Raw genomic sequence first — 15,456 nt, forward strand, 5'->3', positions numbered from 1 at the left:
CCCAGATGTGTGCATATGCTTATGGTGACCATAAAGTCGTTTTCTAATCAGACACAGTAGTTCATGTTTTCACTAAGAACAAAAAGTATTTGTGGTAGCAAGGATTGACCTTTTTCGTCAGAAAGATCTGTGAGCCCAGCGGAGTTAGAAGACGGAGCCGTGAGTCTCAATATGATTTTACTTGTACCATATACAGTCACGAAAATATGAGACAGGAGAAGCATCATGGTTCACTTCAAATAGCTTTTAAAATAAATTCTATTAAATTTTTTCCTGCATAAAATAAAAAAGGAATAGGTTTTGATATTTAATAACTTTCCATAATGTCCATTTTAATTTGCATCATGGAGGGCTAAGAATAAATCTGACTTAAAAGTGAGACTTTACAATTTAAAGAATCGGGGCTATGCAAAAATCAAACGGAATAGTTTATTTCAATTTTCTCTTTCTTTGAGCAAAAATGAAAATGAGACTTTAACAAACCATTCCCTTACACGTTTTGCCAGTCTTTCCGAAAACACCATTAATACCAAAGTTCACCGAGAGCCAGGGGGAAAGCACAGACTTACTTTTGTGCTAAGCATCCTTAAACTTTGGAGACACAAATAACAAGAAATCAATCTGGGATGAAAAAGGCGTTTTATTTTCTAACAATAATGAGCACTTAATAAAACAAAGCTTATCGCAAACATTTACCACGGTGAAGCCTCCAAGTTTGTAGGTGGCACAGGACAGCGCGCCGGTCACAGTGGAGCATAGGCAAGCCCCACTTGGGATGCTTGATACTTTCAATACCGAGTAACTGGGGGAGCTTCGCTCTCTTCTTCCTCCCAGTCTGGATGATAAACTGTCCACGGAGGAATATTCCACTGTGTTCCTCTGGTTCACAACCCATTGCGCATGTGTCAGAAAACCAGCCTTCGGTTGCAGCCGTGCCTACTCGGCATTTAGAAGTAACTGAGGGTTGCTGGGATTTTATTTTTCACAGGTTCCAGATGTTTCCTTTCAAAATGTTTCTTCAAGATTTCACTCCAGTATACCATTTTGCCCATGGAGTCTCACCTGGCAAAGAGATACAGGAAACACTAGATTTCTAGGTTTATGGGTAAAAGAACCTTAACTACTTTATTCCTTTACATGGAAGAGTGTTCTGAGCTGATTCAAAAAAACTATTTTTATCAATCAACAAAACAAAGGGTAAACGATGCTCTTGTAGATAATTTCATTTTGGGAGCCAGGGTTTAATGATCTCAGTGTCTCGTGTTCAGGGTTATAATAACCATGTGAGTAACTAACTGTATTTTGGTTGGGTTTAAAGCTCACTCCATGAGACAGAACCCTTACCTGATGTTGCTGAAGTGGCCAAGAGTCTGAGATTAGACAGGCCATGGACCTAGAGGAAAACCTACTACTATTATTCTGTTAAAAAAACACAGCAACGAAATGAATCCTGGTGATATATTGATATATCCATACTCCAGAACACTGCTCAGCCCTCATCAGAGAAGCTTCCTCTTGTAGTAGATGGTAACTGACACAGAGATCCACAACTGTATTCTGAGAACTCAGCCCTACCTGGGGTGTCTTTATTCAAACCCCCCTCCTCTCCAGGCTCAGGGCACAAAGATTCTAAGAGCCAGAAGTGGTAGAGGATGCCAGGGAAACTGCATCTTCCAGATGTAGAATACGACAGGACTCAGACCCATATGAACTCACAGAGCCTGGGACAACACACACAAGACCTGCACAGGCTCCAACCACGTGAAATCCCAGCCCTGAGCAGGGGAAGTAAACACAAAGTGCCCCCTCTAAAAAAGCTATTTGCAATTGAAACCACCTGGGAAAGGGGAAATCCATTTTCTCCAAAGGACTGTCAGTGGTTATATTAACCCTACTCCAGTGTTAGACAACACCCAGGTCAGACCACAGACTCAGGAGAACTTGACCAACACAAATCATACTACTTTTTTTCTTTTTCATTTTTAAAATTTTTTTTTAAATTTTTGTTTTGTTTTGGTACTTTGTTTTTTAATTTTTTTTAATTTTTGTTTTGTTTTGGTACTTTATTTGGTCTCGTTGATTTTCCCTCTTTTTTTCTCTGTTTTGATTTTTTTTTCTTTCTGAGAGAGGAAGAACATGGATTTGGGTGTGTAGGAAGGTGGAGAGAATGTAGAAGTTGGAAAAAAATTCGATCAAAATCTATGGTGCAAAATATTGAACCAAAATCCTAAAAAGACACTAACAGGGCTGGAGAGATGGCTCAGCGGTTGAGAGCACTGACTGCTCTTCCAGAGGTCCTGAGTTCAAATCCCAGCAACCCCATGGTGGCTCACAGCCAACTGTAATGAGAGCTGATGCCCTCTTCTGGTGTGTCTGAAGACAGCAACAGTGTACTTACATACATTAAATAAAAAAGAAAAGAAACTTTAAAAAAAAAAAAAAGATACTAACAACCAACAGTGGGTTCATAAAATACCAGGCCAAGATCAGTATCAATAAAGAGCATTTAAATGACTATATTTATGAACACAGACCAAATTAATAAAGAGAAATTCGAGTTTCTAACAGTCACATGTACATGTTAGAAAGCAGTCTAAGGGTCGAAGAATACAATTACTTAGCCAGCTTTCTTAGAAAAGAAACAAAGGCTAGAGAACACAGTAAGTTAGAAGTCTTCCCTTGCAGCTAGCTTTGGGAACAGGAGATGGAGCAGAGCCAAGAACCTCCCATACTGATCACTATTCACGAAACTGATCTTCGAGTTTAATAGGACACAGAGAAAATCATAAGCAACCGGGAAACAAAAATCACCTCATCGACAGGCAACACTTATTCTTTGAAAGAAATGTTGCGAAAGGTTTTTCCGTTAAGCGGAAAGGAATCTACAAAATTTTGGAAACCTCACAGGACAGCATTATTGAATCCTTCTCACCGGGAGACAGCGAAGACCCTAGAAATGGTTGTGGATGTATGTAAGTAAGTGCAAACCATTTTTGAGGAAAAACACAAACCATTCGATTTCAGTGTTAGAATGCGTAGATCTGTGTTAAGAACAGAGTTTTAGAGTGTTGGCTTCCTGGCTGTGTGGGTCAGCAGAGAAACATAAAAGGGACGATGTATTATTTGGTGCCGTAGAGGTGCTGTTTACTTTCACATCTTTTAAAAAGAAAGTGTAGAAACGGGGAGAGAGTGTTAATGTCTGAAAAAGAGGGCACACTCGAAGGTTAAGGGGAGAACAAGCCACGGGAAGACATACAGAGAGCCAAACAATGAACAAGTCTCAGGGACACCGGAGGGAATCTGTGAGCCGGGGTGGGGTCTGGGTGTGGTCAGGGTGGAGGGTGACCAGTAGGATTGTCATGGAGGAGGGGCTAACCTTCTAGGCTGACTACCTATTCCAGCCTTGTGTCCTTAGTGGCCACTTATAAATTGTTCTTTGTTTGGAAAACCATTTCTGTTTTGTTTTCAACCATCAGAAACTGTTTCTGAAGTAAATTTATCCGGCCAAGGACTTTTACAAATCTTGCTCATTCCAGACAGACATCTAATTACAGAGAACAATTTTTAAAACGTAAAAAAAAAAAAAAAAAAAAGAAAGAAAGAAAGAAATTTGAGGTTTTTGAGATGAAAACGAACTCCTTTAGTCTGTACTCTGAAGTTGTACCTGCTACATTCACAACTGTATTTGTATTTCTGTCTTAGGAGCCTTTCTTAAAAAAAAAAACCAACCTTAAGCCTTCATTGGACTGTTAGCATTCTAGTGGCAGAAGTAGATATTTAGACCATTTAGAACACAGGGCCTGTAGAAAAGCAACTGAATTTAAATAGAGATTTCAAAACTTACTGTAAAAAGTTTTATATGTGTGTAGGTGTGTGCACATGCACATGTGGGTGAGAGAGAGAGAGAGAGAGAGAGAGAGAAAGAGAGAGAGAGAAAAAGAGAGAGAGAGAGAGAGAGTGTGTGTGTGTAAAGATCATCACCAGGTATCTTCCTCAGTTGCTTTTCACCTCATTTGTTTGTTTGTCTGTTTCTTGGAGACAAGTTCCCCCTGAATCTGGACCCTGCTAGTTGGCTAGACTGGCCGCAGCAATGACATTTCCCAGTGCTTGTTGCTTTGGGGGGCTTTTTTTTTTTTGTGAGTTCTAGGATTCCAAACTCAGGTCTACACTCTTTTTCATGGTAAGAGTTGAACCCTTTGCCCAGCTCCAGAATAATTCTTATTTTTATTTATTTATTTTTTTACTGGGTTCAATCTTTTTTTTTTTTTTTTCCTGGAGCTGGGGACTGAACTCAGGGCCTTGCACTTGCTAGGCAAGCGCTCTACCACTGAGCTAAATACCCCAACCCCTACTGGGTTCAATCTTACACAGCAGGCATAGCCTCAGAAATAGTGATCGATTATGCAATGAACACCTGGGCAAAAGTATTACTTTGTATCCCAGAACTACACACAACCAATGTGTATCAATCAAAGAAGAAAAGGGGGGAAAAATCAGAAACACTCCCGTTTCCCATTCTAGAAAGTAAAGAGGCTGGCTGTTACTTCAGTGTTTTCTTTTTCAAAAATCATGTTATTGTGCCTTCATCTTGAACTGTAGTCCTAGCAATACATTGCTTCGAACCAAAACGTTTTTAAATTTTCAAACCAGAAATTCTTGGTTCAATTAAGAATAGTTTTCTCCAGCTGACTTTGAGAGCGTTTTCGCTGACGGGGTTCTCTCTGGTGTTTCTTGTCACAGACCTAGCCCTAAAGTCACTGCATCATCCTTGGGAGCAGGTTTTCTCTATTAGTCGGTTTTCAGTGGACTCTGAGCAGTTGTTTTCAATGTTTGCCCAGAAGAGAGCAAGAATTACTTGGAGCTGCTCCATTTGCCAGAAGGGAAGTGGTTATTGATGTTCTTTTCAAAGTCAACAAATGACAGTTAAAGGAAGAGTGGAAGGTGATTGTGGCAGTTAAGCCTGCAGGCGCTACATATACAAAAACAGAAGTCGGTTTCATTATTTTGAAACTGTGGGCTTAGCTTCTCCCTGGCAAAGAAGAGACAGATCTTCTAGTAACAGCCTTGAGCTTAACTGGGTAAATGGTTTTCTGCCTTTGGCCTCAACACAGGTTTTGTCCTCACAGGTACCTGTCTTATGCAGCTGGAAATAGTCAGTCTTGAAGGGAAACAGGTTGGGCCTTTGATGCTGACTGGGCTATTCTCCCCTAGTAGCCTTCTTGCCCAGCCTTATGATTAGTGACAGAGCATTGTGACCATAAAGTTGCTAAGGTCACTGGAAGGTCATGAGGATAATTAAGGCTGTTTGAACACTGATTGGGCCTTTCACACCCTGATGCGGATTCCTTAGAGACACACAGTTAAGGAGAAACATATGCGGTAGACAGGTCATTCCAGAGTTCTGCCTCCTTATCTACCTGCCCTTGTGCATGGCTCTACGTGGTATTTCTATACTTTCCTGTTTCATTTTTCAGAACTAGTTTCACATGAGAATGTATATTTGAAGAACTTCAAATGTTTTGAAACTATAGTTTCCTCTTTTAATATTTTTACATTTTGGGGCTTCCGGAAATGCAGCCACTGGCCTCTGAGAGCTTTCATTGCGCCCAGCAAACGCAGACTCATAACTTACTCTGTGTCGTCTTGCTGTTGTGCAGGGATGTGTTGAATGACTTCATAAATTGTCCCCTGAAAATCTTGCCCTGTTACACCATCAGAGGCTGGGGCAGATCTACTTGACATCTAGAAAGCATTAGCACATTAAAAGACAAAACTTAGTCCAAGATTAGCCAGAAACATGAAGCAGCAGCAGCGTGAGAAATGGAGAACAGATGCTGGCCACCTATGGGACGTCACTTCCTCCTTGCTAGCTTCCTGCACTCACGCTATGTTATTTCAGGAATAGCTTCACAAACCAAGCGCTTATTTCATCATTTAAGAAGAAACATGGAAAATATTGGGCAGGAAAACAATAGGAAGAAAGGGGAAACTAAAATAAAACAAAACAACAGCTTAGTAGCTTAGAACCAGAAAACACATATGAAACATTGTATAATTTATAAGTGAGACAGAACCTTCATTTTCCTTGGCATGAATGTCGTCAGGGGCTATGGTCGATGTATGCTAACATATATGATCTAGTGTTAGAACTGTTGAATGGCAGCGAATTTGTTAACATTATACATTTGTTCTCTGTCCACCTCCCAGAAGAGGTGCTAAATGCATAACGAAATGCACAACAGATAAAGGGAGAGTGATCCACCTTATCTGTACTACAATAACCAAAGAGATTTTGATTTTTAAAGACGTGAATAAATTAGTGATTAAGTTTATTTCCCTTCTTCGTGGCAATTTTGAGAACTTTTCTTTTATTAGTAGTTGTTTTCTTCTGATGTTCACTGCCTTGGGCTGCCTGTCTTCATGTGTAAATGGCGTCCTGGCTTCTTCCCACTCAGCTCCTCCTGTGCCTATCGCTGTCTTCATTCTCCTCTTCCCTTCGGCTGTTCATTCTGGTTTCTTATCTCATCCCCAAAGCACCTGGCACGGCCAGTTAAGGTCAGAAGAATTCTCACACATTTCTGACTCGAGAATGAGTGTGGTTCCAAATCAAGTTATGCTATGCACTACAGAACTCAAGGGCACACTTGTCTGTTCCAGGTCTGTGCGGACACTAAAGTCCTTGAGGTCAGCAGAGGCTTCCATTAGTGCTCCAGTCTGTGTACAATCAATACCACATTCTTAGTTCTGATGACCATCCATCCCTCTATAATGAACCATTAGGAATATATGCATGTGTGTTTTGTAAAATAAATAAATTCAATGCTTCAAAACTCAGCTTGCCCTTTGACCTCTTTGGGCTCCTGCTCTAAGCTTTGAAGATATACCTTAGAGGGTATTTGTCACAGCATTGTGAAAGTCCTCTTAGCTAACGGATCAATCACATACTTATTTTGTCTTTTTGGCTGGGGAGGTGTAGAGTGACAGGTCCCATGTCTAAGACGGGAGAGGACACGGGCATGTCATTGTCAGGTGTGTCTCCTCTTTGTCTATGGCCGCCCGGGAGCTATTCACTCACCCTCAGGAGGGTGAGATCTAATCAGCCCCTGTCCATTACTCACGGGACATTTCTGAGATAAAGTCTGCAGCCAGGAAACCCACTGGATGAAGCACACAGGGTGATAGAGTGCTTAGAACAAAGGGGCTATTTCCGAATAGCAAATAGTTCTCTTCTAAAAAAAAAAATGGAAGAAAGAAGAAGCCAGAAGCAAGCAATCCATTTCTGGCTCCATCCATAAGTAGAATTCTACAGAAGAACGAGGAGACAGGAAAAACGGGTCCTTTACAAATCTGTGAGTGTTCATGAGCTGAGAGTTCAGGGGCACATTCTGCTTGAAACTGATTATTTACAATTTTTTTTCAAACAGACTGACTGAAAACAAATGGTTTCAACTATAAAAGCCCCTGCCTTTTTTTTTTTTAAAGGATTGCACCTTTAGGGTAATAATAAAAATGTATACCTGTATATTACTAGGTTTGTATTACGTGATAACTCCCTTATGACAAGCAAGTAGCTTCAAGGATAGGATGGAATGTCTCTGAAAAGCTATTGAGGTTATGAGGCAGAAAGGGAGGGAGCTGAGGGAATCGAGTGAGTTCTGCAAAGTGAAGGGTTGAGGTCACCTAGGCAACATGGATAATTTAAACCAGGGACTCAGGTCTCCATTCTTCTTTTCTCTCTATATTCAACCTAGCTAATTCTCTTTTCATAGAATATACTAGGAGAAGAGTGCTTGTCCACTTTTCTGTCAGCTTTACTATCTCTATAAGAGAAGAAAAAATGAGGAAAATGCCTTAGCTCCACAAATCCCATTGTCCAGTGAACCAGTGCTGTGGAATGCAGTGAGGGCTAGCGAAAGCCATTGTCCAATTACACCACTGCCCTGGTTCTTACATGAGTGCTGCTTACACCTCTAGGAGAGCAGAATTCTACTTCTTACTTAATCAGCCACTAGGAAAACCAACCCTGGGAACAGCAGATGCATCTGGGAAAGCCACAAACTCGTATATCCCGAAGTCACCCAGGGCATCTTCATGGCCTGAAAAAAAAAAAGAAAGAAAGAAAGAAAGAAAGAAAGAAAGAAAGAAAGACACATCTTACAGAAGTAAAGCTTTCCACCGATACTTAAATTTCCATGCATTTATTTTTGTTTCTTAGAAATATCCAAAGAACTTATCTTTATTGTCTGGTTCTTTAAGTGATATTTGCATGAAACCATCTAATATATCCTAGTTCCATATTGGCATCAAATGGTTTGGGGAATAAGTCCTTCTTAAGAGAAAAAAATTAAACTGAACTTGTCCAATTATCCCTAAAGTCTCATGTGAGGATGCTGTATTACATGCTTAAATACACATATGTGGACAAAATTGGGGATTCAAGAACACTAAGGCCTGGAGGTCACCTCAACCCACAATAGCTGAGCTTCAATAGATCTAACAGAGAACGTTAAAAAAAAAATGAGGATTGCCAGTAACTACACTGACAGGAAAAACCCATTGCAGCACAATATCACCCAGCCTCTGTCTCATAAATGAAGAGGAGGGGGTGGTTGGGAGTCGCCAAATGGGCTTGGGCCCCATCCCCTCTGTAACACCCAGTTACTATAAGCGAGCAAAGACTGGATAAGAGGAAGAATCTTTTCCTGCTCTTCCTATCACCTTGTTTTACTTTTTACTCATAACACCCTCAGGAGGAAGTTTTTTTTTTTTTTATCTCTGTTAAATTGATAAGGGATTTAAGGCCAAGAAGAATAATTTTCCAGATTTAGAGAAGTGAAACCTGGCTCTCGGTGACACCAACATCGGAGCATAAGCGCCATTGTTAACTAAGAACAGCTCCGTGTAGAGTCAGCAATGAGGGCTGAGGGTCAGCAGGGAGTACAGGAGCAGCCCAGCCTGATAATCCCTCCAATTCTTCCTCTCCTTAGGATGGGGCTACCAGCATTGTATGTCCTCCAGAAGCTACAAAACCCTCCCTTTGCTCTTACAGACCAACAATAAGAGGGCTAACGGGTGGGGATGGAGCAGAACTCAATAGCTTCATCTCTCTGATCTTTCATTGCCTTGTCTGTAAATTGAGTGGAGAGTCCTTCCCTGGCTTATCTCGCAGACCTGTGTGGCTTACCTAAAACCATCATAGTGGTAGCATTTTGTAAAGGGAAGACACTGAACAATGTAGGGGTTGTGGCTGTGCTAATACCGGCTTCTATTAATTCTATTACATTGACAGTGATGTCTGTAAATATCAGCAGAAAACCCTGATGACCAATAGACACCACTATGGACAACAGCCCTTTCCGGTCTGGCTATTACCTGAAAATGATTGAGCTTTTCTGTATTCCGACTCTGGTCTGAAAAGACAAACAGATGCATTAATCAAAGGTTACGATCAAGGGGAAATTTTTAAAAAGTTATCTTCATAGAAACATATATACATTACCTGCCTTCTAGCTTCTGTCTTATGGCTGGCAAAAGAAAGGCGAAACTCGGTAAGGTATTTTTTTTTTTAGAATATTTCTAAAATGTATTAATATTTTTCCTGTTTTTAACCTACCCTTGTAAGGCTGAAACTTTTTCCACAGAAAAAGGAGACACATGGATATAATAAAAAACAGCGATATGCCAGTGATACTTGCTAATGGGGACAGTGATTTCCCCCTTTGCGCAAGCTTCTCCAGCCCTGAAAAATAGCAAACGAGTTACTAAATGATCTCAATTGTTTATAGCTACTTTCTACTTAAATAGACGCCATTGCCCATCCTCCCCTTTTCTCGTCTTCATTCCCCAATGCATGTGATACATTGATTTAAAACATAAACCCCAAACTTCCTGGGGAATATTTGCGATTGGAGATGTGGCTGGTTACCTGGGAAATACTGATGTAGTGAACTAGCTATAGCCATAGAAAATTGATCCTGTTCTTTTCTCCCGTGTCTGCGACTTTCCCATAAACGTTTCAGCTCTTTGTCCCTACACCGTCAGATGCAGGATGCTCTCTGTCCTCTAGTCTTGCTGAAGTCAAGCCTGCCAGATGGTAGAAGTTCCCTTGAAGACTACCCCAAATTTGATACTAGAACCCATTGTGGAAGGTGTGGAAGGAGAAATTTGTCTCCTGAAAATTTTTTCCTGACCGCCACATGTGCACATGTGCATTGTGAGATGTGATCATCAACACACGCATATGCACACGCACATATACACACACACAATGTAAATGTAAAAATCCCACCTTGCAACTAAAAATCACTTTATTTTGTAGAGCATTCCTTTTATTACTAGAACTGTGTTGCGTATGATGCTAATATCTGTACTACATAGGGCGAGTGCTTACAATATACAAAACTCTGTGCTAAGGATGCATGGCCCATAGTAACTGCTGAATTGCTCTGGCAACCTTATTAGAGAGCAATTACATTATCTCTTCTGGATGAGGAAGCTGAGGTTTACCAAATCATTTAGGTTACAATGGTGGTGATAATCTCAGGCTTTTAATATTTCATTCTGCCTCCTTCCAATGCTGCTTACATAATGCATCGACTATGGTTATGTTAATACCAGCTCTGGACGATGATATGTTAGGTCATATATTAACCTGGGTAGAAGGAAGTCGTTGTAATCTTTAACATGCAGCTCTGATATCAGTGTGCAAATGAGGCAACTGCCTGCCTACTCAGACTGAAATCATAATTCAAAAACTGTAATGCCACTTCCACTTCAGGCACAGAATCTGTGTGTGATTAGTAGCACAGTGGCTACTCGGTTCTTCAAGAAATGACTAGCCGGCATCCTCTTCCACCTCCTCCATAAAGGTTCTGTTAGTGGTCCTGGAGTTAAAATAAATCTGAACCCTTATCCATTTCCTTTTCTCAATACAGGGCTATCAAGAAACACCTCAGTTTTCCCCTGTAGAATGTAATCATTTTAAAATGTCTTGTCTTTTCCTACTGCAGCACAGTCTGTATTTAGCAAGCTGTACTAGACAGGTTATGGAGCCCGTGCTATGCCCGCTCATTTGACCATACACACATCCTTTTTAGGTCTGTGAGACAAGGATGTTTTTTGTTATGAAAATTTCTGTGCAATTTTGGGGCCACTGTGATTCAGTCAACTGTCTGCCAGTGCCTACATAAATACCTGTTTGTTCATCAGTGATGCGAACAACTTCTCTGCTGAACTGGATCTTAGTCGAACATGTATTTGAAGTCTGTGTTTGCGACATTACGGTTGAATGTCGCCATGGGTTGTCCACAGATACAAGAACTCACCAAAGCCAAAGGTATTATGATCTAAGAAACAATCTCTTTCCAGGAGACACGTTCTCCCTTCTGCTTGCTACCACGGCCCTAACCTGTTCCTTATTTTGGCATTAGACTATGGGAAAATTCCAATTAAAAATTACTATTTTTTATTTGTGTTTGTGTGTGTGTGTGTGTGTGTGTGTGTGTGTGTGTGTGTGTGTGTAAGTATATATTCTACTTCTCCACTTCCGGCCCCATGGAAACCAGTAAAGGCCATCAAATCCCCTGAAGTAAGAACTACAGGCCGCTGTGAGCTATCGGAACGGAATTTTAGGTCCTCTGACAAAACAGCAAGTATTTGAAGAGCCAAGCCATCTCTCCAGCCCCAGAAAATTCCAATTCTTAACACCAAGCTTCAGATCCCTCCAACCTTTCATCTCACAATATTCATATTACTAAAATCAGAACGTCTAAAAACGATCAGGTGCTAATTTATTTTATTATGCACGAAAACCTTTTAGTATAGTCTTGGCTTTTTAAAAAATTTCCTTAAAATTAAAAATATGCCAACGATGCGTGTGTCAGAGTGCTTCTCTTTCCTATAGTGGACTCACTCTGGCTTCCATAGTTCCCAGACATGTCTGTGACTTTTAAACCTGGCAACAAGCTTAACATACAATAGTTGGTGGTCTTTCTCTAGGGTACACGAAACACGCTTTCTCCGGGCCTTCATTCTTAACTTTTTTTTGCCACTTAGATAAGTATTTAAGTAATCAAATTTTTAGATTCTCTTCGGCAGAGGGTCACAACCTTGCCATTCCTCATCCTTGCTTCTATCTTCTTTTTTGTCATCCTCTCCCTCCCTCCCATTAGCGACTATTTGTCTGCAACCAGACCCAACTTGTAGTGCTCAATCCCTGTCAGTCCCAAAGCTTGGCAGTAGTGAAAACCAGCATTCTTTCTCTGAAGAGTGAGGATGCATGTGGTCCTTTTCTGAAGACAAATGACTATTCTTGGCCCCCTCATCGAGAGTGCCATGGCTCCCTGATCTTGTCTCTGTTTCTTTGTCTAGAATGCATGTCAAAATGTCCTCTTGCTACAGCCTCAGCCCTTGGCAAGTGTGTTTCTGTATAGTTGAGCTTCTAGAACTCTGACTTGAAAATAGGGCAGAAAGGGAATTCTGGTCTTATTGCTCAGAGAATATACTGGGACCTGTAATGCTGGTCTGGGCTTGGTAGAGCACCCCTCTTTCTTCTTTTAGAGTTTATGTTATTCATTTGTACATAGCATGCCATCCCCCCCACTATTTAAACACGATGGGCTCATTTACCAAAGCCAGAGTGCAAATAGTATTCGCCCCCTCCTTAAGCAAACAAATAAAATGGAATAACATGTTAAGTGCAAATACGGGCAAGAGGTGTGGTATCCACAGTGTCGCTACCCTGCTGTTTGAGGCTGTACCCCAAACAGGACAGCCATATGTTACATAGACAGTGTGTCTATTCATAGATGAGAATGGAGTCCTGAGACTTCCATCCAATCTGTTCACTAATTATGGCAGCTGCCTCATGTCCCCGTGGGGATGAAGATGCCATCGTCTGTGCTGTGTTACTTGCACACTCCTCACGGCCCCACCTGACAGACACAGTTATTCTGTAGTAGGTTTCTCAAGCAACTCCTAGCAAAGGTCTCAGAGTTCAGACATTGATGTTAAAGTTGTATCTCAATCTGTGTCTTCACTGACCCAGAGTTGAGAAATTTCTACCCTAGTGGGGGAATGTAATCAATTTCTCTTCCTGTTTTGTAAGCTTTTCTACATGTTGGTAATGAAAAGTTTTGGATTATAATTTTGAAATGATTTGATTGGTCCACATTACAAGTAAATCTAAAACACATCTATTATAGATACCTTTTAAGCCATGTTCGCATGTCCTCGGGGACTTGTGATTATACATTTGAATATTTTCATATACAAGGCTTTAAATTACAGGCAGATGGCAACATTTCCATAAATATACACATAGCATATATATATATATATATAAAGCATCTCATAGTAGTAACTTAGGTTTAGTCAATATTTTAAAATATGGATATCAATATTCAAAAAGCCATAAACTAGCATAATAAAATTATTACTTTTTAAATATAACTGCTAATTTATTATTTTTTATTATTATTTATTAATTGCTATTATGTCCTTGAAACAAATAGACATTGCTTTTAGCTACATATATTTCATTGTTTCTCATTGGTATGAAATAGTCCACTTTGTGGGCAAAGTATCTGCATGTTTGTACTAAATTAGTTGAGAAAGAATTCAAAGAAAACTTCTTTAAATGCATATTTTAAAGTATTAACTGAACCTAAATCACTACTATAAGACACAATGCATATACACTCCTTTATATGCACAATTCTATAAGTATTATTTAAAAGGACAATAGTCACATCAGTAGCTTAGTGACCTAAAGAGAAGTTTTAAGATTGTTAAAAAGAAAGGATTTGAATTCAGATGTTATTTTAAAATGCATTTGCTTTGTGACTCTGTCAATTGACTCTGTTTTCTAGATAGCTCCACTGAGCTACAGAAAGGTCAATTAATAATAACTCAAATTAGATGTGAATCCCAGCCTAGAGAGGTGGAAGTCTCCATCTGTCTCACTTCCTACAGGCTGAAGACAGAGAGCTAATTGTCACATTCTCCAGCCTTCCTCTCCCTAGCTGAAAGTTGCCAATAAAACTTTTGATTATTTCCCGACCTCGTTATTTTTGTTCCATGTCTGTGACCCTGGAGTCATCTTGGACTCCCTTTCCCTTTGCCCTCTACCTCTTATTGCTGGCACTTTAAAGCAGGTATATGGTTTCGCCTCATTAAAAATAAAGAGATTCATTTATTTCCCGCAACTTGCTTCCGGAGACACGAAACTTCAATTTGATCCTACAAACATCTTAAAGGCAAATATTCCATCCTCAGAAAGGATTTCAAATTCCCTACAAGTCTTAATCCAGCTTGTTTGTCAGAGTGAACTTTCCATAAGTGTTCAGCTGACCTCGTAAGCAATGGTCATGTGTCAGTTCGTGTATGCTTTCTCTGTGCTGCAGAAATTCATTGATTTTGAAACAGAAGCATTGAACACAACACATCCCAGCGGCACTACTGATTTTCTTCCTCCTTTTACTGTTGCTAGAGTCAAGGCTCTGTGAACACCGAGGACTGGAAAACAGCTCTGTAAAACCACAGGGAGGTCACTAATGTTGACAACCCTAGATCACTCTGGAAACTGAGCACCTGTTCTCCTTATTTACCACAATAACAAATGCCACCCTTTGGACAGGCCAAACAGGTTTTGAGACTTGGCTAAAGACAATTATCTGATGTGAAGACTGTAGCTGCCTTTGGAATGAGATCTTAGTCAAGTACTGGGGGGCTTCTGATAGTTTAAAAGCATACTGGCTGGGGATTAACATAGAAAGTTTTTGAAGTGGGGAAATCTCAACTATGATATATTGCTACACATTATATCTACACTTCCACTTTAAATGAACAGAAAAACATAAAGAACAAAATCTAACGTGCTACCAAGATTGCCACCAGATAGTTCCAGATACACTTTGGTAAACACATATGCAGGCAGGAGCATGTGTATGATCACACACACACACACACACACACACACACACACACATTCACTTGGAATAAATTATAAAGCAAAAGATATTTTACTACTAGGTGTATGCATATTATATTTCGAGGAGGATTTCTTATCAGGGGTTGTTTGATTTTCAGTGCCTATCCCTTATTTGGCCCATAATAGGAGCCATGTAATGGATTAATGAGTGCTAATTTTAATTTTTTTAACGGATATTCTTTGGAAGAACTATAAGGAAAATATATTACCCCAAGGAGGCACAATTTAGGTAAGAACTTTGTAGCTTTATTCTCTAATACACTAGACACTAAAAAAAAAAAGATGTAATTTGTAATTTAAATTCAAATGAGTAAAGGTGAAATAAAAGTAAAACATTAATGCTCAGTTGCATAGCCTTGTTTGGACTGCTGAACAGCTAAGCAAGGTTAGCGGCAGCCATGTTGGAGAGTGATGATATTGGCAGCTTCTTCCTTGCATAAAGCTCTACTGGACAATACTCCAGGCAA

General features: G+C 40.1%; 1 protein-coding gene across 10 annotated transcripts in view; it reads right to left on the reverse strand.

Annotated features, from left to right (window-relative positions):
• Nucleotides 1-622: 622 nt before the first annotated feature.
• Hepacam2 (HEPACAM family member 2) overlaps nt 623-15,456 on the reverse strand; it is a 35,299-nt gene continuing 20,465 nt past the window's right edge. For 2 of the 10 annotated variants that reach the window (XM_087656464.1, XM_087656465.1), the window contains exons 5-9: nt 9,614-9,739; nt 9,500-9,524; nt 9,373-9,410; nt 8,023-8,096; nt 623-1,062 (exon numbers count right to left, since the gene is read on the reverse strand). In XM_087656464.1, coding sequence (XP_087512590.1) covers nt 1,027-1,062; nt 8,023-8,096; nt 9,373-9,410; nt 9,500-9,524; nt 9,614-9,739 — 299 coding nt within the window. In that variant the 3' untranslated portion in view covers nt 623-1,026. Of the gene's footprint in view, nt 1,063-5,627; nt 5,743-8,022; nt 8,097-9,372; nt 9,411-9,499; nt 9,525-9,613; nt 9,740-15,456 lie in introns of those variants that run through there. The other 8 variants (XM_087656466.1, XM_087656467.1, XM_087656461.1 and 5 more) reach the window with 5 other exon arrangements.

The sequence above is a fragment of the Rattus norvegicus genome, chromosome 4, assembly GCF_021556685.1.
Source record: "Rattus norvegicus strain SHRSP/BbbUtx chromosome 4, alternate assembly SHRSP_T2T, whole genome shotgun sequence".
NCBI lineage: Eukaryota > Metazoa > Chordata > Mammalia > Rodentia > Muridae > Rattus > Rattus norvegicus.